Source organism: Myotis nattereri (genome assembly GCF_964212035.1).
Source record: "Myotis nattereri genome assembly, chromosome: 5".
Classification (NCBI taxonomy): domain Eukaryota; kingdom Metazoa; phylum Chordata; class Mammalia; order Chiroptera; family Vespertilionidae; genus Myotis; species Myotis nattereri.
This window is the reverse complement of record NC_138080.1, coordinates 104414782-104437632: the sequence shown is the minus strand read 5'-3', so window position 1 is coordinate 104437632 and position 22851 is coordinate 104414782. Positions and strand designations below refer to the sequence as shown.

Genomic DNA, 22851 nt, shown 5'->3' with positions numbered 1-22851 from the left:
TTAGCACCTACAACAGTGCCTGCAAATATTAGGGAAATACTGTATTTGAATGAAAAGTAGTTGCTCAATAAAGGTGAGTTTTAAAACTCCCTTATTTTCTTTTTTTTTTTTTTAAATATATTTTATTGATTTTTTACAGAGAGGAAGGGAGAGAGACAGAGAGTCAGAAACATCGATGAGAGAGAAACATCGACCAGCCGCCTCCTGCACACTCCCCGCTGGGGATGTGCCCGCAACCAAGGTACATGCCCTTGACCGGAATCGAACCTGGGACCCTTCAGTCCGCAGGCCCACGCTCTATCCACTGAGCCAAACCGGTTTCGGCTCCCTTATTTTCTTAACACCTGACATAGAATAATACAGAAACTAATTGAAGTAAACATTATCAAACCCTTAAATATGTAATACACACACACTTTATTAAACTACTAGAGGCCCAGTGCATGAAATTCATGCACTTGGGGGGGGGGTTTGTCCCTCAGCCCAACCTGCACCCTCTCCAATCTGGGACCCCTTGGGGGATGTCCGACTGCCGGTTTAGGCCCGATCCCTGTCGGACATCCCCCTCACAATCCGGGACTGCTGGCTCCCAACTGCTCGCCTGCCTGCCTGCCTGATAGCCCCTAACTGCTTCTGTCTGCCAGCTTGATCACCCCCTAACCACTTCCCTGCCAGCCGGATTGATGCCTAACTGCTCCCCTGCTGGCCCGATTGCCCCCAACTGCCCTCCCCTGCTGGCCTCGTTGCCCCTAACTGCCCTCCCCTGACAGCTATCTTGTGGCGGTCATCTTGTGCCCATATGGGGGCAGCCATCTTGTGTGAGGGCGTGATGGTCAATTTGTATATTACCTCTTTATTATATAGGATATAATCTTACTGCTCTAGGATAAAGTATTTTTTTAAAAAAAATATCTTTATTTTTGAAAGTATTACATATGTCCTCTTTTTTCCCTAAAGTTTTTTCTAAATGTAGAATTGCACAAGGACAGTGACAATGGTCACTGCAGGCAGATGAGGGTGCAGGAAGGAGTGGACGCTCTGAAAGTTCTAAGCTTGGACCTTGGTTCTCCTGCTGTTAGCTGCCTGATTTTGGATAAAGTCGCTTCACTCATCTAAGCCTTAGTGTCCTCCTCTGTAATTAATTAAGAGACATAATGTTTACAGTGGATCCCCTGATCTGTGGTTTCACTTTCTAGTTTCAATTATCTGTGGTTAACCAAGGTCCAAAAATACTACATGGAAAATTCCAGAAATAAACAATTCATAAGTTTTAAATTGCATGCTGTTCTGAGAAGCATGATGCTATCTTGTGCCATCTTGCAGTGCCCTGCTCGGGACGTGAACCATCCTTCGTCCAGTGTATCTCTGCTGTACATGCTACCCATCCACAAGTCACTCAGGAGCCACTTTGGTCAGATCTACTATCACAGCATCACAGTGCTGTGTCCAACTAACTCTTATTTTACTTAATAGGGACCCCAAAGTACAGGATTAGTGCTGCTGGCAATTTGGAGATACCAGAGAGAAGTGTACTTGACTTAATAAAGAAAAAATATCATATGCTGAGGTTGCTAAGACCTATATATATATAAAAGGCTAATATGCTAAGTGTCCCTCCCTCTGTCTGACCGATTGCCATGACATGCACTATCACCGGGGGCAGATGCTCACCTAGGAGCTGCTGAGCTGCAATGACTTGGCAGCAGCGGTTCTTGGGTGACGCACCCTGAAACCAGAGAGGAGGGAGCCCAATTCCTTGTAGGGCCGCGCAATTCCACCTTCGGCCATGGGTTATATGTTGTTGCTGGGGCTCTGTTGCCCCGAATCTGGTTTACTGCCCACTGTATTTGTGTTCCACACCCTGTACGACAACAACTTTGCAGAGCGCCTTCTCACACTTCGGGACCCCTCGAGGGATGTCGGAGAGCTGGTTTTGGCTCAATCCCCACAGGCCAGGCTGAGGGACCCCACCTGCTGGAGGGACCCCACTCACTCCGCAGATGCCTTTTGAGCCCTGGTGCCACCAGGTACAGTCGGCCGGGGAGGGACCATGGGAGGTTGGCTCCAGGGCATGTCTGGCCCATCTAGCCCAGTCTTGCCCTGCCAGTCACCTTCTAATTAATTTCCTTTCAATGTGCACGAATCTGTGCATTGAGTCACTAGTCTATTATAAGAATGAATGTTCAAAAAAAAAAAAAAAGAATGAATGTTCTATCCATGAAATTGTGAAGGGAAAAGAAATTCGTGCTAATTATGCTGTTAGACCTCAAAACAGCAAAAGTTACACTCATAGTGCATGATGAGTGCTTAAGATGGAGAAGGCATTAAACTTGTGGGTGGAAGACATGAGCAGAAAATGTGTTCTGATTAATGGTGACGTGGTGCCCCAGAAAGCAAAGAGCCTACAGGAAGACTTCAGCAAGGGGTCCCGTGACACAGGTGACCACATTCACATAACTCTTATTACAGTACATTGTTCAGTTATAATTGTTCTATTTTATTATTCATTATTGTGGTGAATCTCTCACTAACCCTAATTTATAAATTAAACTTTATCACAGGTGTGTATTACAGGAACAAACATAGTATAGATAGGATTCAGTATTATCTGCAGTTTCAGGCATCCACTGCGGGTCTTGGAACATATCCCGCACGTGTAAGGAGAGACTACTACATTTCACGAAGTTAGCTGTAAGGATTAAATAAGAAAATATCTGTAAACCCCTTTGCTTAGTGTTTGGCACTTAATAAATGATAGCTATTAGCATTTTTTGTTGTTTCGACTGCAGCCAATAATAATATGATGTAGTCAGTCTGGAAAACAGTTTGGTAGTTACTCAAAAAGTTAAACACACAATTGCCACTTGACTCATCAATTTTCTCCCAGATACATACCCCCGAGAACTGAAAGCCTATATCCACACAAAAACACACACACGACATTCATAGCAGAAGGATCGCACAGCTAAAAGGAACAAGCAACCCGACTGCTATCAGTGATAAACGGAGACACACACTGTGGTCTATTCATACGAAGGAATATTAGCCAGCCATAAAAAGCGATGAGGTACTGATACACCCTAAAATATGGGTAGCCTGGAAAACATGCTGTGTGAAAGAAGCCAGACAGAAAGGCCACGTTATAGGATTCCATTGACAGTAAATGCCTACCATGGGCAAATCCAGAGAGACAGAAAGTAAATTAGCGGCTGTCAGGCTCGGGGGTAGGGGCAATGAGAAGAGACGACTTTAAGGAGCAGGGCTTCTTTCTGGGGCAATAACAATATTCTGAAGTTAGGTGTTGATGGCTGTAAAACTTTGTGAATATTCTAAATATACTAGTACTACTGAATTGTACACTTTAGAAGGGTGATTTTATGGTATTTAAATCTCAAAAAGATAAAAACAAACCCCCAAAACCACCACCAATAAAAATCAGGATTTGGTTACTCCTCACCACCCCTGAAATGTATGCAGAGCAGTGAAAATTTCATTTCCTCAAATTCAAATGCAAATAGCAACTGAATTACTGGTGGCTGGGGCATGGCCAAGGAGAAGTAATGAAATAATCATGGTAATAATAAATGATGGTAACCAACTATGATGATAAGTTACTAGGATTTACTATATGGCAGGTTGAATAATGGCCCTTCAATGATGTCCATTTGCTTCTAATCCTTGGCATCTGTGAATATTTTGGGTTCTATGACAAAAGGAGTTAAGGTTGCCAATCAATGGACTTTAAAATAGAAGATTATCCTGGGTTATGCAGGTGGGCCCCATGTAATCACAAAGGTCCTTGGAAGTGTTAGGAGAGCCGGGGGGAAGCCAGAGAGAAGGCAGCACGAGAAGGACTTGGTCCGATGTTGTTGGAGAAACAGGGCCATGGGCCCTCCTTGACTTAGTCCATTGAGACCCATTTCGGACTTCTGACCTCCAGAATTGCAAAGTAATAAATTTGCAACACTGAAGTCATCAAATTTGTTTCAGTGGTAACAGGAAACTAATATAGTCAGTAAATGTCTAATGCCTCTGTTCCAACTAAGGAGAACTGAGAGTAGAGACACAAGGAGATTCAGAGGCAGCGAGTGAGAAAGGAATCCACTTAGAACCAATCCCTGGGGTAATCTCGGAAGAGTGGCCCCTTGCGCAGGTGCAGGCCCACACCGCCTGCTCTTCCTCGCCAGTGCTTCCAAGGACAGCACCTTAACGTCCTAGACAACAGATCTTGAGAAATGTGCTTAGCTAGATCCCAGAATGGGGTTTTCATTTCAGTTTCCTTCCAAACTGCCTTGGAGTCCTGGCAGGCTTTGAAATGACCTGTGGCTTCAGGCAAGGCAGGAAGCTGAAGGTGCCCTCAGCTTGTGCCCAAGCATTGAGGGTAGAGCAGCTGCAGTATGGGCACTGAACTTGCACTGTATTGAGGTCCCAGGGGCAGTCAGTGTCCCTAATAGTGCTGACAATAAATATTTGTGTCTCAATTAATATACACGGAGTACTTGTTTTGTGATAGGAATTGTCCCAGGCCCTTTGCACACATCTTTATCTTACTTAAGCCACATGACTCTTCAAGGGACATATATCCATTTAACAGATGAAAAAACAGAGGCTCCCTTTAACTCCTCTCCCCAGGGAACCAGAATGTTTATTTTAGCTCCCAGAGGAAAACTCCAGCACCCACTGCAGACTAGTGTACACCTTCCCTAAGAAAGCTACCTTCTAGTTTCATCCCTGAGGCACCTTATTCCCTGGAGTGCTCTGGACTCTACCCTCAAAACCAGGTAAGCTATTAAAACTGGATCTGGACTTAATGGGCTGCTTTCTGCCTACAGGGCCAGCTAATTAGTCTTAATGATCTCATTATAGATTCCAAATATTTCCAGCTGCTTCTTTACCCCTTATTGCCCCCCAACCCCCAACGTCTACTTTCCAGATAGTCTCTGCCAAGTCATGGACACAAGTGATATGTCGATGCAGTCTTCCCACCTATGAGAAACATTAGCTACTTCTGATCAAGCTTCTCACTTGCTGGATCCTCTGGCTATCTCCCTTTGTGTTCCTTTATCTATGAGAAAAAACGTGCTTTGCCCAATTATTAGACATAAGGACACATTTTAAAAACTATTTGACTTTCACTGATCATAGGGCTGTAATATACCTATATAGGGCAAATAAACATGAATCTGTTTATTTGATAGAAGCTGGGAAAGTAATCCCTTCTCCCTTCTTCTCACTGCCCCCAAGCCTCAAATCAATCATTCAGTTCAAATAGTTCACCTAAAAATGAAGAAGAAAGTTATTTTTCTTAATTGATTGAGAAGTAAAGGTGAAGTAACAGCTTAGCAAAAGTGAATGAGGATGTGTGGTCAGAGGGCTACAATGTACATGACTGACCTTGGGTACGTCTTTTAATCTCTGTACCTCACCTGTCTAACAGGTAAACAATGTAATATCTATTTCATGTCGGCTGTTCTGAGGATCAAACTGTATAATGTATGTGAAATGGTTTGCCAACTGTAAATGTGTAAACATGTTAGTTATTATTACTAAAGAAAAGGAAAGTTTCCTTCCTCTGTATTTTTATTTCTATCTTTAGTAGCTACTTCTAGAATAGTCTTCCTTTCTTATTCAACTCATTTACTTGTTATTTAATATTTCTCAAATGTAAGCTAGAGACATCTTCAGGTGCCAAGTACCTGCCATCAGCCACAAAGGTGGATGGATGCTATGCTACCTTCATCCCTATAGAGAGAACTGTCTCTTCGTGACTATAAACTGTATTTTCATATTAGCATCTCCATGATCATGAAAACATATAACTGCATCTTAGAGTTTGAATATCTGAGGGAAGCATGCTTCTTATTTGAGCAGTTCAAGATAAGGCTCATAAAATGTCCAAGGAAAGCAACTGTCACTGAACTGAGTATTTCTGAATGTGTGGCTGGTAGAAACCTAATTTGCAATGAATATTTAGTTCTCCATAAAACAAAAAGCCTTGTTACTGCTCTTTTCCACACTTCCCCTCTCCAGTATTTGTCAACTGACTTCACCTCCTTTCAAATTAAACAAAATAGAAGGTTTTTATTTATTCCAGTATTTTAGACTGAACAGCTCCCTGGAGGTTCTCCATTTACTGGCTTGGGTAATACTATCTTTGCTTTAGTTTATTAGATTGACAAAGTTAATTTAAAAATAACCTAGGGAACTTTAAGTGATTCTTGGAAGGGCTAACATGCATGCACATATGGTTGGTCACCCATTTCCTTCTGTGTGTAACTTATCTCACGAAGGGAATTTATGTAGATTCATAATTTCTTAGAATACAAAAAATATGTTGCCAACATGAAACATCATCATTCTGATGATGAAATGCTTTCAATTCTTTACTCCATCTAGTTTAGACAAGGAGCAATTTGATAAAATCATCGTACACTGTTTATTGCCAACACTCCCCCCACCCCATTTTCATCTGAAATACAACCTGGGGCACATAGCATCTGATTAAATTCATACAAAGCACAAATTATTGAACAGAAACCAAGATGCATTTCAAAGTAAGTATCAATTAATGTGACACCCAATTTCTAATCACTCCAATGTGCAAGGCTGATACACAAAACATATCTAATTTATTCTGTAGAATTCAATTAGAATATATTTTATATTTCTATCCAAGAATCACATCCAATGGTTTGCTAGCAGGTTGGTTAGGTGTTTTTTCCTAGTAGATTCTTACCAAAAAAGAAAAATAATCAGTGTTATAAGTAGTTCCTCCTCAAATGTTTCTTCATTTAATTTGAGACAGATTCTCATTACCTAATATTTTTCTTCTTTCTTTAATACATGGATCTGTGCTGCTCTTGGCAAGAGCACTCTCTCTTTTCTCCAGGTTTCTGCGACAGTGAACACAGGATAGAAAACCATAAAACCATACACACAGGGATCCTATCCTAAAGCCTAGTTTGTGAGACAAGGCTTCAAAGAATAAAACTGTTCAACAACACCCTACAAGTGATCGTCTGTGAAGTAGCAGCACTTTTTCTCTTCAACAGAAAACAACAAACAACTGATCCAGCACAAGAGTGGCCAAGCGCAGCTGATCACTGTGCAAGCAATCAGCCATTGGTCAAAGCTACTCCCAGAGAACCCGACAAGCAGCTGGCTCCAGGGCCCTGGGGATGGCATCTTGGTCACAGTGCACTTGTGTGTCCTGGTTCCCACCAGAACTTACTGAGTGCTTACAAAGTAGAGATACTGAGATTGGGCCAGAAAGCCTGGGCAAGACAAAGCCCATAAACTGAAGGAGTTCAACATGTTTTGGGAAGAAGAGCCGCTCTGGTTCTTAATGAGGGAAAGAAGCCTTGATGCTTTATAGCACAAACCATCACCTGATGCTTACAATATACATTATTTTAAAAGCAAAAACACTGATAAGGAAAGAATTTCTTTTAAAAAAATGTACAAGTTCCAGGAGTGCAGTTGCTTTTGTTTTTCATTTTATCTATATCCAATTCAATTTATTTATATCTAGTACCTACCATGTACAGGTACTTCCACATAGCCTGTTTTTTTTTTGTTTCTATTTCTTACAATGTATCTAAAAAGTGCTTGCAATCCTATATAATAAAAGGCCAATATGCAGAATGACCAGTTGCTATGATGCACACTGACCACTAGGGGGCAGATGCTCAATGCAGAAGCTGCCCCCTGGTGGTCAGTGCACTCCCACAAGAGGAGCACTGCTCAGCCAGAAGCCGTGAGCCGGGTTCATGGCTGGCGAGTGCAGCAGCAGTGGCGGGAGCCTCTCCTGCCTCCGCAGCAGCACTAAGGATGTCCAACTGCTGGCTTAGCCCTGCTCTCCGTGCCTAAGCCGTCAGTTGGACATCCCCCAAGGACTCCTGGATTGTGAGAGGGTCCAGGCCAGGATGAAGGACCTCCTCCGCCCCGCTCCCCCAGAGTGCATGAATTTCATGCGCTGGGCCTCTAGTATAACAATTATTTACCTTAAAAAAACTAACTAAAAAAAAAAAAATCAATGTATACTTTATATTGTTATGGGTTAAATATTTCAAAGAAATCTGGTGAAAGCTAATAAAGTCCTACTACTTATTCAAAATTATATACGTTTACTTCAATTTCTCAGACCTCACAGTTAACACTAAGCACATATAGAAGTTATCTTCAAAAAGGGGGTGTGCAATGCCAGGCACTTCTGGGCATCACCAGGTCTACCAACTGTCAGTGCATTAAGTTAGCTGTGCTGAGAGCACTCACAGTGCTGTCCTGTTTTTTAAGCGACCCCAGATTTATGGGGGTTCTTATCTATATTGACCTCATGAAAAAGGACCTCGGTCCATTCCATTGCTAGGTCCTGAAGATGTGGGTGATAGGGTCCTACTTCTAGGAAACCTCCTCCAGGTGGTTCTCTGTAACTTTGGTCTCCCCATTTCTTTCATTCTATCCAACAGTCATCCAAAGAGCATGTATAAGGCTTGGGAAAGAATTCAGTCTAGACAAGGGATTCATCATCATCTTTAATGCTTGGGCAACCAGGAAGCAAGAGGGCAAGCTCCTTGAGGGCAGGGGCCAATATGGCAAGGTCTTTGTGGTGCTCTCAGAGCTCAGCACAGTGTGCCCTCTAACTGATTACTGAGAACAATGACAGTATACCTGGCCTGCTCCTCTTCTCTCCAAGGCAGCAGCCAAGATGTAGCACAGGCCAGTGTGCAGTATGCAAAGCTGTCACTCAGCTGGATCTCCCACTGGCCTGGTAGCAGATGACTGGGTTTTGCATGCCTGGTTTACACTCTTCAAATATTTATAGACAGTTCCCTTTGCCTCTAGCCCTAGTTGTCACTTAGCCAAGTTATACATACATGGCCCTTTTAATCTTTCCTTAGAAATCAATCCTGCTCAGCTCCTTAATCATCCTAGTTGCATTTCTTCAAGTTTTGGCTGTTCGTCTTTCTGGTAATTTATTCTGTTGAAATGCATAAAAATAATACAGGTGTGAAGCAGAGAAGGTCTTGGTCACCTTCCAATTACGAAGATCAGTGCCTTTTACATGCAAAATAAAATTATTCAACCTCTTTCCTTTTGTATGATCACGTTTTTAAAAATTCGTATTTAAGATGATGGATTAATGAATACATTGCAAAAGAAAGGAAGAAAAGATATCAGTATTATACTCTCAGAATATCACCATTGATTGAACTCTCTATCTGTCTCTCTCATGTGTCTATAAGCTGATTAACTTAACCTGCAGCATTCAGACATGGAGAACAATGGGAATCGAGAGTAATGTGGTCCCCACAGAGAGGTGTAATGCCCCTCCCTAAGGTGCCCTCTTCCTGCGGATACTTCTGGCTAACGTTAGCTTTCAATGAAAAAATTAAACACGAGTTAATTTCCCCCATTATAAAAGTAGTACATTAAAGAAAATTTTAGGTAATCAGAAATGAGGAAATGTTACTTATAGTCCACTACTCAAAGACAACATTTAACATTTTTGAATAATTTAATTTAAGTCTTTTTTGATGTATTGTTCCTCCCCCTCCAATAGGCTTGATCATACCATTTGCATAGTGTTAATACCTTGCTTTTCCCACTTACTATTATAAGAGACATGTCATGTCTTGCATTGTCTTCAAATTGTTATTTTTAATGACCATATATTACTCCATCAAGTAAGTGGGTGTGCCTAATTTTACAATTCCCTATGTTAGACATTTACATTGTTTCTATATTTTCTTTAGATTAAATGTCATTATAAAGAAAATCTTTGTGTGCAAAGCTTTTCTGTATTTAAGATTGTTCCTAGATTCCTAGCAGTAAAATTAATGTTCCAAAGGACACCTGGAAAATAAATTTAGAGGAAGTAAAGAATTAATGCAAGTACTACTTGAAGTGAAAAATACCACCTTAAATACAAAGATTTGTCTTCTGGTTCTGATGTTAACAAGTGAGCGCTCAAATCTTAGAAAGCTGTAGAAAACTGCTGGAGGTGGCAAATGTGATAAGTTAAATGTGGTCCTCGCAAGCATTTCCCATCTTTATCCACAGGTATACTGGTAATCCTTATCATGTCAGCTCAAATTCTTACCCTTACCTAGATCTACCATCAGAAGGCGAGTGAGGGCTGTGTAGAAGGTTGTTCGGCACCTGAAGTCACTGAGCCTGTTACTGTCACTGATGCCGAGGAAGGGGAAGTGTTCACTCTAATGAAAGCAAAAGAGCAGCCAAGTTACAAACGCTTTACCTAAGCCACTTGGAAATTCCAGTCATTAATGAGAGGAAATCAGACTCACCGTGTGATTTTTTAGCATGAACTTCACAGCATCTATCTTCACCAGTTTTTTTAAGAGGATATAGGTAATAGAAGTTAAGGAATTTGGCGAAATATAACTGTCTTATAAACAGGTAATAATTCACAAAGTGACACTGAATTACAATGGCACCAATGCCTACTTATGATGAATAAATATTATTTTGAAAGAGTAGTCCTAGAGAAATGTCCTTCAGTCTGTTAAGAATGGCAATCTATTATTAACCAGTGCAATTACTTTTCTCATCTTATACATGTTCTCGTCCTGGAGAGGAAGAATTAATTTTATAATTAAGACAAAAACTTCTTTACTATTAAAGCCTTCGTAGTGGAAAATTAAAACTGACCTTTTTTTTACATTTTTGATGTAATGTGAGAACTTCTCTTTACTTAATATTACTTCATAATAAAATAATGATAAAAGACCCATAATAGGCTATCAAGAAGGAGAAAAATGTTCAATTCTAAGAAACAATGAACTCAAGTTAGAAACTTAAGGAAAGTCTGCTTCAGATGAAGGAGATGGGAATACAGCCAGGAGGACGTAGCAGACTGCACGTTATCAAGGACTGAAGGTCAGGCTTAGAGCGCCTAATATTTCTCAAGTACCTATTGCGTGCAAGGAATTTTATGTGCAACTCACCTAATCTTCACAATTAGAGTGCTAAATATTGTTTATTATTTCTACTCCATAGGTAAAACGAGCACAGAGAAATTAAGTTACTTGCCTAAGGTAACACAGTTATGGATGGATAGTGCTGAGATCTGAACTGAGGTTTGACTCCAAAGACCACGTTCTTTCTACTGTACTGAACCATCATCCGAACAGTTCAACGTATGACGAGAACATTACAAAATCATACGCATGATCACAGGCCTAAAGAATTTCTGGTTAACGCTGTCATCAAAACACCCTCTTCATTTACTTCCTCCAGTCACATGTTTTCTGCTACAGCCCGGGCCTCTCTGGGTCGATCCCTGCCTACTTACTCATGCCCTTCTTGCAGGCTATAAGAACCTTAAATGGCACCATTCATGTTCCCATGAAAACGCTGACTCTTTCCCTTCACATCGTCTCCAAGTATAGAACTCTCTTTGTTGCCTCCGTACAGGGACACTGAAATCTAACTCGAGATTTAGTCACTCAGCTGTGGATGTAAAAGAGTAGAAACACATTGGAACACAAGTCAGGACGCCTGGGCTTTCAGCTTAACTACACCATTCAGTGGGCTGGATGTGCCTGAGCACCATACTCAGCCACTCTGAGTCTTACTTTCCCCTCCAACGAGTGAGGATGAAACCTATGCTCAAGTTGTCCGTCTTACAGGATTGTTGTGAGGATCAAATGATGAAAATGTCTTTTTCAATTTTAAACCAGGAAAGAAGACACAAAGATACAGGGAATCAACGTTTACAGAATGTTTACTACTTACAAGGTTGATTCTCACAATCCCATGAGATAGGTAGTATCGCTTCTATTTTTCAGATGAAAAAACAAATCAAAAACATTAAATAGAACTTTCCAAGAGAAACGACTAGTATGACTTAGATCCAAGTCCCCTGGACTCCAAAGCCACCATTCCGGCGGCAGATGAGGCATGCACATCTGCTCACCTCCACGTCAGGACGCTTTCTAGGGATAGGGCCGCATCTACGTGCTCTCCTTACACTGTGTTCAGTGGGTGCTCAATGAACTGAGTGTTTCTGGCAGGCTGAAGGGCAAGGAGATCAGGGCTGACAGGTAGCGGGTCTTTCCCTGACTACGAAGCTGCATATTTGATTTTTTTCCGGTGTAAATCACTGAGCAGAAGAACTGCCACTCAAACTTCACTCAGTTAAACGGGGTGGGGGTCAATAAACGAAGAAATACCTTAAGTAATTACCAAATACAATTCTCCTAGAATTGCAAAGTTAAAACTGACAGGGTCTGTAGGTAATCAGGATGCTGCCATTAATAGGAAATTCCTATCAGTGCTGCTAATAAACAGCAAGTCCTGTTCTGACAACAGAATATTTATGGGAGCAATAAACAGAACATTCACAGGAAGACTCTCGTCTGCCAAAGACACACTTTCTGCAGAACTGCATCTGTGCACTTTGAACCAAGGCCAGCCTCACTGCCTTTTAATTATATTCTAAAGAACAAATGATTAAGAGTAAATATTGTTTCAATAAAGAAAAAAATGAGAGCTCATCAGAATATTTATATTCCCTTATAGGAATTCAATTCAAAGCTAGTTATGGTCCTTAAGAGGGTCTGTAATGTTTTAAAACAACAACACACAAGGCAAATGGAGCCCTGGCCAGGTGGCTCAGTTGTTTGGAGTATCGTCTCATATACCAAAAGGCTGCAGGTTCGATTCCCAGTCAGGGCATGTACGTAGGCTGTGGGTTCGATCCCCCATCAGGGTGTGTACAAGAGGCAGCCGATGGATACTTCTCTCTCACATTGATGTTTCTCTCTCCCTCTCTCAACATATCCTTGGGGGTGAGGACTAAAAATAAAAAGGCAAATGGCTAATCATATTATGATTTTTATACTTTTATTGTATTCTTTTCTAGGATTTTATAAGTTGCACCATTTTAGTGGTGGGAGCATTTTAGCTGCATGGCTTTCTGAATAGCACATTACAGTGAATGTGATGATGGCGGTTCACAGCAACAGCAGGAGTCTAGAGACATGAGTAAGAGAATTCAGGAAAGGTCACACACAAAACATGTAATGGTAAAACCAAGATTCAAGTCCAACTTTGACTGTCAAGTATAAGTTCTTTTCACTAAGTTAAATCATATCCATTTGATTTGAAAGAGGCCAGTGATTCTGCACCACAGACTATGAGCTTCTTGAGACACAACTGAAGCTGTAACGAAGTCCCAGAGGGAACAGGGAAACTGTTCTTTCAGGAAGGAACCAATTCATTAATGAACTTTCATCACATCCAGACTGAGCAAACTCCATAGCCTGGCTGACAGTAACTCACTGAACAAAATTCCTTTCTGTATCCACCTATCCTTTAAAGAGGATAACGAAATTGAGAATGAACTGTTTTCTTAAATTACAGGAGTACCACACTTTAATTTAGCAGCTGATGGGCACAGTAGCAACAAGTATGACTTCAATTCATGGTATCAAGCCTTTACTGAGTATCTGCCATATTTCATCAAACCTACACCACTGATAATAAGAAACATAACTCTAGGTGCTATTAAGAAAGACAAGATGCTTAAAAATATCTTCAATTGTAAGACATCTGATTTACAGAAGTGTTAAAATGTGAAGAAATTTCTGTTTGAGAATCAAAGGAATAGTGTAATAATATGATATTCATTCACCAAGTACAAGAGGGTGGATGATGGCATTAATCTAGTCGATTATTTAAAAGTCATATATGTTTACAAACAGTTTTTGTAGATAGAATTAGACGCCGATGATAAAAGAGAGTTCACGGATAGGAAAATTACATGTTTGAACATATTGTAGATAGGTACAAAGTATAGTTACTGAACTATTGGTTCAGTTATTTCACAAACAGGGTTATGCCAATAAACCCTCCTAAACTAAAAACTCCAAATAGGTGTAACCAAAATGAAGCATCTTAAGGGATACTAAAAATCACATACAAGGAAGAGGGGGGTTCAAGGCTTAGTCACCCAATAAGAGGGGTAACAATATGTTCAAGTGCCCTCTAATAACTTATAACCTCACCAGAGAGAGAACTGGCCAATACCAAGTTATATTATATTCATCCTCATATATACAGATAAGAACTAGGTTTTCAGGAACATTAAGAAAATTAAAGATGATAGGAATGAAAATGAAGGGCTTGCTATTTAGTAAGCACCTACTACATGATAGGGTCAGTAATACCAGGTGCTTTATTTTTGTTAGATAGCACAAATATATCGTTATATATTTATTATTTTATTTAATCCATATAAAATCCTGAGAGATAAATAATATTCCCTTTCTACGGATGAAGAAATTGAGCCTCCAGAGAAATTACATGACTTGTTCACGTTCTTTCAGTTAACACAGTGACTAAGGATTGGAACTATTTCAGGATGGCTTTACTAAGTCTTCAGCAAGACCTAAAAAAAATTTAAAAGACATCAAACTGAGTTATGATGGGTCAAATGGGGAGAACAGCATAGGTGGTGATTCAGTGAAAGACCATGAAAGGTGTCAAGGGGGAGGTAAAATGAATTTCCTTGGCCCAAGGAAAAGTATCAAGTACAAATTGTGGTTGAGTGGTGGATCAGAAATTAGTTATGGGAACTCAATAAGTCAAGTACCATTAAAGGACTCAAGTTCAAATCAATATTTTACGTTGACCTGAGAAGCAAGTAGAAGGAATTCTGGGCTTTTGGGAAGATAAATGATCAGATTAAAACAATACTCAAGGAAGGTAATCTTGTGAGGCAAGAATTTAAAGAACTGCGTGAAGGTCTGAATAAGCTGGCTACAGAAGAGTAGAAAGGATTCTCACACTTGATCCTAGTATAAAAGCAAACAGAGCAGATAAATTATGGGATGCCTTTTCCATGGATGATAGAGACAGAAAACAGAAAAATAAATCAACATTTCTTTTGATGAGAAATGTTAATAGACGTAAGCCTGAGGGATGTATGCTGAAGCTAGTTTTATTTAACATTCTCAAAGCCATCTGGAAATGGTGGTATTCACTGAAATAAAGCAATACATTTTAATACTGTTTCACCAAAGCAGAACTACTACTGGTTATTACTAAGTATTTCCTGTAACAGACATTCCTTCTATCCTTCACCCTTATTTTATTCTAGACTTTTGCTTCATTTCTCATCCTCTACTCTTTCCTGTCCCTCACCTCATTCAGGATGCACCCCAGGGGTGGGAAGATCGGTGACAGGGTGAGGATGTCTGGTTTGCATATTACTTGCATGCTTAACAATTTATGTTTAGCTATGTCTAAATGACCTTGACTAAAAAGAGCTCACTCAAAGCCAAACCAAAATGTCACATACCCACATTATGTTTAATGTGTAGATTTTCACAAATTTAGTATGTAATTTATTTGAGTCCAATTTAAAAAAAAGGAACTCTGTTGATAATACTGTGGGGAAAACAAAAGCCACATGCTAACCCGACAAGCTCACGGAAGACCTGCATGGCAGTCTTACAAACTTAAAGACCTAAAGTAACCACAAAGTATGGTCTGAAATTAAAACTTTAACTAAAAGCAGTTATGGTGGGTAGTCATGTCCTAGGCTGGTATTTTCCTTGACAGGGTCAATCTTTACCTTAACTGAGCCTATTGTCTTTTCGCATCTATGGTAACATATCCTTTAAATGTCTCCATAATTTGTAATTTCCCTTTTCTGGACTCCTTGGGCACAACCTAATGTGCCTGGGCCCAGGACAGGTACCAGCATTCCTTCATTGTTATTGTTATCATGTTAACTGTTGACTGTTAACTATCCTGCATTCACTTAAGTATGTGTCTATCATTTTACTTTTTATCCAATCCCAGGGGTCCCCCCACTCCCCCTGCTCCCCTTTTGCTTTCTCCCGCCTCTCTAATCTATCACCAATGGATTTCTTGTAACCCACCTACATCCCCTCCTTTGATTGCAATGTATAAAAATAGATGAAAGACCGCCATTCTCTGGAGCATTATCTCAATCAGTTGAGGTTCTGCTTCCCGGCAATTGTTGACAGTTTGGCTCAAATATACGCACAAACATTCTTTACAGGTTTGAATGTTTTTACATTAACAATACAATCTTCTTTGAGCTCTTAGTAGAAATATAGGAAAGGAAGTCTGGAATCAGAATCAGTTCTGTGAAGGCAGGGACTGTGTCTCATTTGTCCTTCTGCCCTGTACTGAGCAAATGCTTAATTAATATTTGCTAATTGAAAGAGGCTAGTAAGATAAAGTAAATCATTAAGATGAGTATGGAATTAAATTTAAAAATCACTATTTTATTCTTGCTCAAGATTAAATCTAAATAAGGATGTTGTTCTAGTTTATTGCACTTAAAAGACAAATGAAGCTGGAAGAGGTTAGGGGCTGAAAAATAAAATCAGGGTGACTAAGTAGTTTGGACAGGAAATAAGGCTCTGTGGCTTGCAAACATGAAAACCATTGAAATAAACTAATAGATAAGTAGATCTAAGATGCACATGGGTAGGAATTATATTCACCAAATCCTGGTGTACAGGAACTTGCACACGGTCCTGCCTTTGGTTCAATGCTTTGCTACTGAGGTTTTGAAATTCTTAATAACTTAGAAACAGGCACCCCACATGTTCATTTTGTCTGGGCCTGGTCAATTATGTAGGTGGTCTTGGAGTAATATGGGTAAGTTATTAATCCTAAGAACTGTTGACGTTAAGAGTAACAACAGGGTAAAAATGAGTTTGGGTACTTTCATGAATTAATGTAGAAGTCTTTTATGGGGTCTGTTTTAAAAAGCTAAAGATATTTTTGGGTTTTCTTAAAGCTCTGAGGATGATGTAATAAGGGCAACTACCAACAGAGGGCCTAATAGAAAATAAAAATCCATTCTCATTATTATCTATCTAAAACCCAAAATTAGACACATGTCACTGCTGTAAATTTGAGCAAATAAGCAAATTGCAATAGAAATATTGATCAAATATTTTTCCAAGAACAGCTTGAAATAATGATTAATAAACAAATAGAATTTTGGATGAAATGTAACCCTTGCTTCCTTTTTTCTCGGCATTTACCATAGGTTTAGTCTGTCTCATTGCTCTGTATGACCCTCATTTCCTCCAGTTTTCCCAGCAGCTTCCTTGTTCTGTCATCTGAGCAATCTCGTCCCTTCCCCACATAGAAAGCAGAGTCTCTGCCTGCAAAACACTTCACAAAGGAGAAGGACCCCTGCGCCTGGCTACGGCGGGCTGCCCAGGGCAGCGCCATTTCACCTGTGCATGTCCGAAAAGCTACTGCTTAGAATCTGGAAGTTGGGAAATGTAGTCTTGGAAATTTAAAGACTACATTAAAAAGTTACTCAGATGTATTTGCCACATGGATTTTATATGCCCCATGTAATGAATCTGATAGGAAGACAAACTTTCTATCAAAAACGGCCTCTGGATTTTAAAATTACGATAGTCTTAGACAATCTGGAAACCTTCAAATTTGGCAAACAGAAGCCTTGGGGTAAAATGCAAGACTTGCTCTCCAGTTAAAATCCAGGGACTTCACATACTGGCAGCCGCCTCACAAGCAGTATTATTTAGGGGGGTAGGCCACCTTTTCCTAGCGAAGACAAAGTCCTATAGAGAAGCGGGAGGAGAACGAGACTTCTGTTTAGGACATCCCATTCTATTGTCTAATGATCTTCAGGCAGTTCTCAAAGTACAGTCCCTGAGCCACCAGCATCATCCGAGACTTGCTGAAAATGCAAATTCTCAGGGCTCAGTCTAACATGTCCCCAAACCTCAATCTGGAGGTGAGGTCTAGCATTTGTATTCCAATAAGAACTCTAGTGATTCTGAAGGTCACTATAGTTTGAGGCTGCTTACTACCTTTGGGCAAATGAACATAGGCTTTTTTTTAGCACTTCCTAAAAATTAGGGTCTTTTATGTTTTCAATTCTAAACAAGTGGTCAGACACAAGGACACAAAAGTTCAGAAACTGGCTTTGAGGACCATAAACACTGAGTAAGATTCACTCTGAAGAAGATAAAAACAGAAAAAAAGGTATCTGAAAATATGCATTATAAAGTCATAAGGAACATTTAAACATTTTATTGTAACATAACATGCTTTTCATCTGTTACTAATATTTTAATATGAATATGTAAACATATTTACATTAACAGGGATCAATCAGTGATGATTTTTTATCCTGTATACTGTTTCTATTTCTGAAGCATGACATCTTATTTTTAACACAAAAATAATGTATTGCTTTAAAAATCAGGACTTAAAAACAAATTATAATAAAGAAATCGATAGAAAACAACAAAACATGCATTAAATAGCCAGCAACTGCACTGAAATAGATACACCACTCACATATTCCATTATGTAAATGAATTCAAAGATATTTCATGACTGATCAGCTAGAAGGGACATAATGATTTATAATTCAAATAACTGAGCACTGAAATCAAATTGAGCTAATATATATTTCTAAATATGCAAACCTGAAATAATTGTTAAAAAATATAAATCAATGTACCCCGGTTGAAACCATTCGTACCCGTTAGTTTAAAATGTTATAGCTTTTAAACTTTTATCTAATAAGTTTTCTGAAAACATGATTTTTTAGTAACTTTAGGAAGTGCTCAAATGCAATAAATAGCTTATAAAACAAAAGGTTATAATTGTAGGATTAAATAATATATACAAAATATAAGGAGATAGGAGAAGGATCTTAATAGCAGACACAAATAAACTAGGCATTATGCAAATTATACTAAAAAGAATACAAATCAAATTAATTTTATTTTAGATTTCAATTTCAACCTAAAAGATAGGGTAAATCGAAACAATAGATATGTGCTATAAAATAAATGGTTTCTTTCTAGATAATATGCTCTCAGAGTAATTCATTGTGAAAAGGCCAGAGTTTGCAATACTAGACAGTACTTATAAACCACTTCATATGTTAGAAATAAAGAGTATTTCAGCATTATTATTTTAAAAAAAATACAGGTTCAGGTTTTTTTTAATAAGAAAAAATACATATCTTAAAAAGCCAAAATGACCACTGGAATTGGGTTGTACATCACTTTCCAGTAAAAAGGAAAAACAGCCTGGACAGGTGTAATTTATCATTTTTCTGATTTAATATCAAAGAAATATATTAAAATAATAAAAAGAATCCTGAAATCCTCAAAATTTGTAGTGATAAATAGCCCTCCCTGACTTTATTGCATTATACCTACTAACAGAAATATTGCATGGTGGATTTTGCCAGACAAGGACGATTATTTTCCAATAAAAAGTTGCATATTAAATTCCAGCACAAAAGTGGGTGTCTAATACTTTGGAAATCTTTTATGGCTTGCCAAGAAACACAATTTTAAAGTTAACTAATACAAACATATTCCTGAAGTGAACCTACATTAAAGATTTCTCTCCAATGCCCCCATTTTCAGGAAGTTATCTTCATATTAAAATAATAGCTAATCTTAGTGGTTGACTAAATCAACATTTATTTTTCACACTGTTCTCTCTCATTGGTAGAAACACGACAGTATTATCAATTAACCAAATAAGAAAAGATGATTCTGGTTTTAGATTTTAAAAATCTGCTAATGAGAGAAAATTATTTAATGTGTACTGGGAAGTCTCATTTTAGAGTAAATAAGATGTTGAGTTGATAGGACCAATAATCAAAAGTGTTCAAAACACTTAAAATTTTCTTCCAATTCCTTTGTGCCTCTTAACTAATGAAAAGAATATTCTTTTCACCTGAACACTACTAAAGACATATTGATTCTTAGGAATTCATTTTTATAAAGTAATATTTTCGAACATTTTGACCTTATTAAAAATACCTAGCTAATGGAATGCACTTGTTAGGCTATTCATATAAATGATCAAATATATAGTAAAAAGGATATCCAACAGAAAGGTCATTTAGGAACTGAAGAGTCCTCGAAATTACAGGCTCACATCTTCCCCAGTATTTAAGGTTTGTAACACTAAATATAAACAAGAAGTTTTAAATTGTAAGTAAGGTATTTGCTTGTATAGGGAAAACATGGAAATAAACATACATTCATGTAAGTTAGAAGACCTAAATCACAAAATACCAATGGAACATTTTCCATTCTATTCTTTTTATAGCACATTCAAAATATATACAGTCAATGTACAAATGGTGCATAATTCTATACATTTAGTTTTATAAATGAAAAAGTTGCCTAAGTGTTTCACAGGAAAAACATTAAGTTTGTATCTGAAACAAACATATGTGGGGATGGATAGCAGGAGCTACAAGGAAGTCAAATAGAGGCTCACAGTTACTCCCAAGAAACGAACCATCCAACTTGTGGCTCCAAAACTCACTTCTTATGCTTATGATTATTTATCTAGCTTTATTCTTTGGAAGCAAGATAGTATTATTTATGTGTTACACGGATAAAGTGGGATGCCGAGTGGAGGCACACCAGTTTAGGCCAAGTGTAAAAGTTTTATCTATGACTAGGAACTAGTGAATTCTGCTAGTACTGTAAGGATAATTAATTCAGTTTCCATGAATATGTCTCTGACAGCCATAGCTTCCTGTCGGAGGCAATGAAAGCCCTGTCCTTAGGTAATCAAACCTCTCTCAATGATTCTAATTTGCAAAAATCTCTTCACTCGGTCTTCGAAATTGGGTGTTTTCTTTTAAATTAAAAAAAAAAAATGCTACCCAATTGACTTGAAGAGCCAGAGTCTGGGAACTTTGTAAAACCATGTCTTGATGCTGCACACTGCAGTTGTGTGGAGACCATGACAAATAACAATGTCATCTGGATGGTGAACTTTAAATAAGATAAATTAAGTTTCAATTAAAAACTATGCTACCATCCTAAGAGTTAAAACTCAATTTTTAAAGTCTTTTATTAAGAAAATTAATATTTATGAAGAGATTTAAACACAGTAAAAGGTCTATTAGATTCAAACCATCAACAACGAAAGAAAATAAAAAACCAGAGCAGGAACTCACATTTTCGTCATGAATGTTTCTAGAACGTGACTGTCATCTGTTATTCCTAGCACTTCTGACATCCGGGCATATACCTGCATGAAAACAATTGTTAAAAACTTTATCATTAACATATATTTTCAAAAGACTATCACATTGAACAAATGGAAGATTTAACTTGTAAGTAAGGTATTTGCTTGCATCTACACTAAAGTAGGAAGTAGGGTAGGAGAGAAAATGAAGAATTTTAAAAAATGTTTACAATTTTAAAATTTACCAACTTTTTCTTCTGGGAAGCATCTCACTTATTTTGAAACACATACACACCCCTCTCACATACTCATTTTACTCCCAGCACACTACATACTTTTTTCCCCAAAGAGGGAACTAGTATCCCTCCTTTCTCAAAGACAGGCGTATGCACGTGAAGGGCTAGAAACTGGAGTGCCTCGGTAAAAGGCTCCAACATTTACAAAGCTTCTATCCATTCCAGATTTCAGCAAACCGCCAAATAATTCAGGATTATGTTAGGCTGTTATAAAAAATAATTTCAAAAATAAAGCGAAAGAATTTATAGAAATTCTCAAATATCCCTCGATTAAACTCCCCCAAATAACAGAGATAGGTCTTACTTTCCACACTGAAACTGAAATTCCAGGCTCAGGAAGTCTCTGCAGTGTGCATCGGGGCCTGGGAATCCACTAAGCTTCCAATTAGGGAGCGTTGGTTGCAGAGTTTGGGGTGCAACATTTCAGTCCCAACCCAAGCCACACTGAGCTGATAAACACATAGCCCACTTCGATTGGGACAATGCCACCGGCAGCCAATGGATATTCCCTAATACCCTGGCAAAGCTGAGAGGTGGGTTAGTTAACACCTCCACACTCCCTGATGCTCTGGTGAGATTCCAGGTTATCCCTGCCAGACACCAGCTGTATGGGATTTCTCTTCTGCGATTTGATCCCCGTGATTGTTTTCTCACTTTCTCCTGACCAGCCTATTTCCTATATGGTATGGCAATCTAGCTTTCACTCTCTCCGCCTTGTTTTTCATGTGTAAACAACAGCTTGATATGCTGCCATAGGTCATGAAGGTGAGAGAGAAATCACAGGATGTCCAGAGCTGCAGGGTTATACAAGGGAGGAAGGCTGTTCATTGCACAGTCTCGTATATTTGGACTTAAGCACTATTCAAACCAGAAGCTTGTGTTCCAGGTTTTCAACCTAAGTCCTATGACCAAAAAAAGCTCCTCAGGCCCATAGAGGAAATCAGAGAGAGAGAAAAAGAGAAAGCAAAGAGAGGGGGAAGATGGGGCAGGTGGAGAGGGCAGGAGAAGGAAAGAGTACAAGGGTAGGGGGGAGAAGCTGGGGGAGAGACAAAGAAAGGAAACTGATATCCAAATTGCTGTTGCCTCTTCTGCTAACTTCTGAGCCCTACAGAAAAGCACGTCAATGACTATCTCTGACTCTGCGCATGAGAATAGGCCTTCATCTCTTACCCGACTGAAGCTATCACTGTGTTTGTAAGATGTCTGGGAACAGAGGGAGCTAGGAAGAGAGAACCTAGGGAAGTCAGTCACCACCAATCCCCAATGATCAGAAATCTTTAAGCACATGGCAGGCTCAAAGGAAGAATGGTATGTAGAAAGGGAAGTTGCCTATCTCACCATGATCTCGAACCTTTCTCATAGGTAGGAGAAAATTGGGTCCCTTGGAAAAATTTGGTGTTGATATGATTACTGGCATGCAAGGCCCTTCACAACTTCACCCCCAAACTACTTCTCCTCTACCGTTTCCCTTAACATGGAGCCACAATGAAATAAATGCAGCTGGGTAACAGGTTTCTCAGGCAATTTCAGATCTCCATGAGTTCAA

The 22851-nt window shown here is 39.0% G+C and overlaps 1 protein-coding gene across 1 annotated transcript in view; it reads right to left on the bottom strand.

Moving 5' to 3' along the window:
* Positions 1-22851, bottom strand: part of RANBP17 (RAN binding protein 17) — a 221477-nt gene that overhangs the window by 65286 nt on the left and 133340 nt on the right. The window contains exons 15-18 of the mRNA XM_081091860.1: positions 20999-21072; positions 19908-19988; positions 10308-10371; positions 10109-10217 (exon numbers count right to left, since the gene is read on the bottom strand). Coding sequence (XP_080947986.1) covers positions 10109-10217; positions 10308-10371; positions 19908-19988; positions 20999-21072 — 328 coding nt within the window. The remainder of the gene's footprint in view (positions 1-10108; positions 10218-10307; positions 10372-19907; positions 19989-20998; positions 21073-22851) is intronic.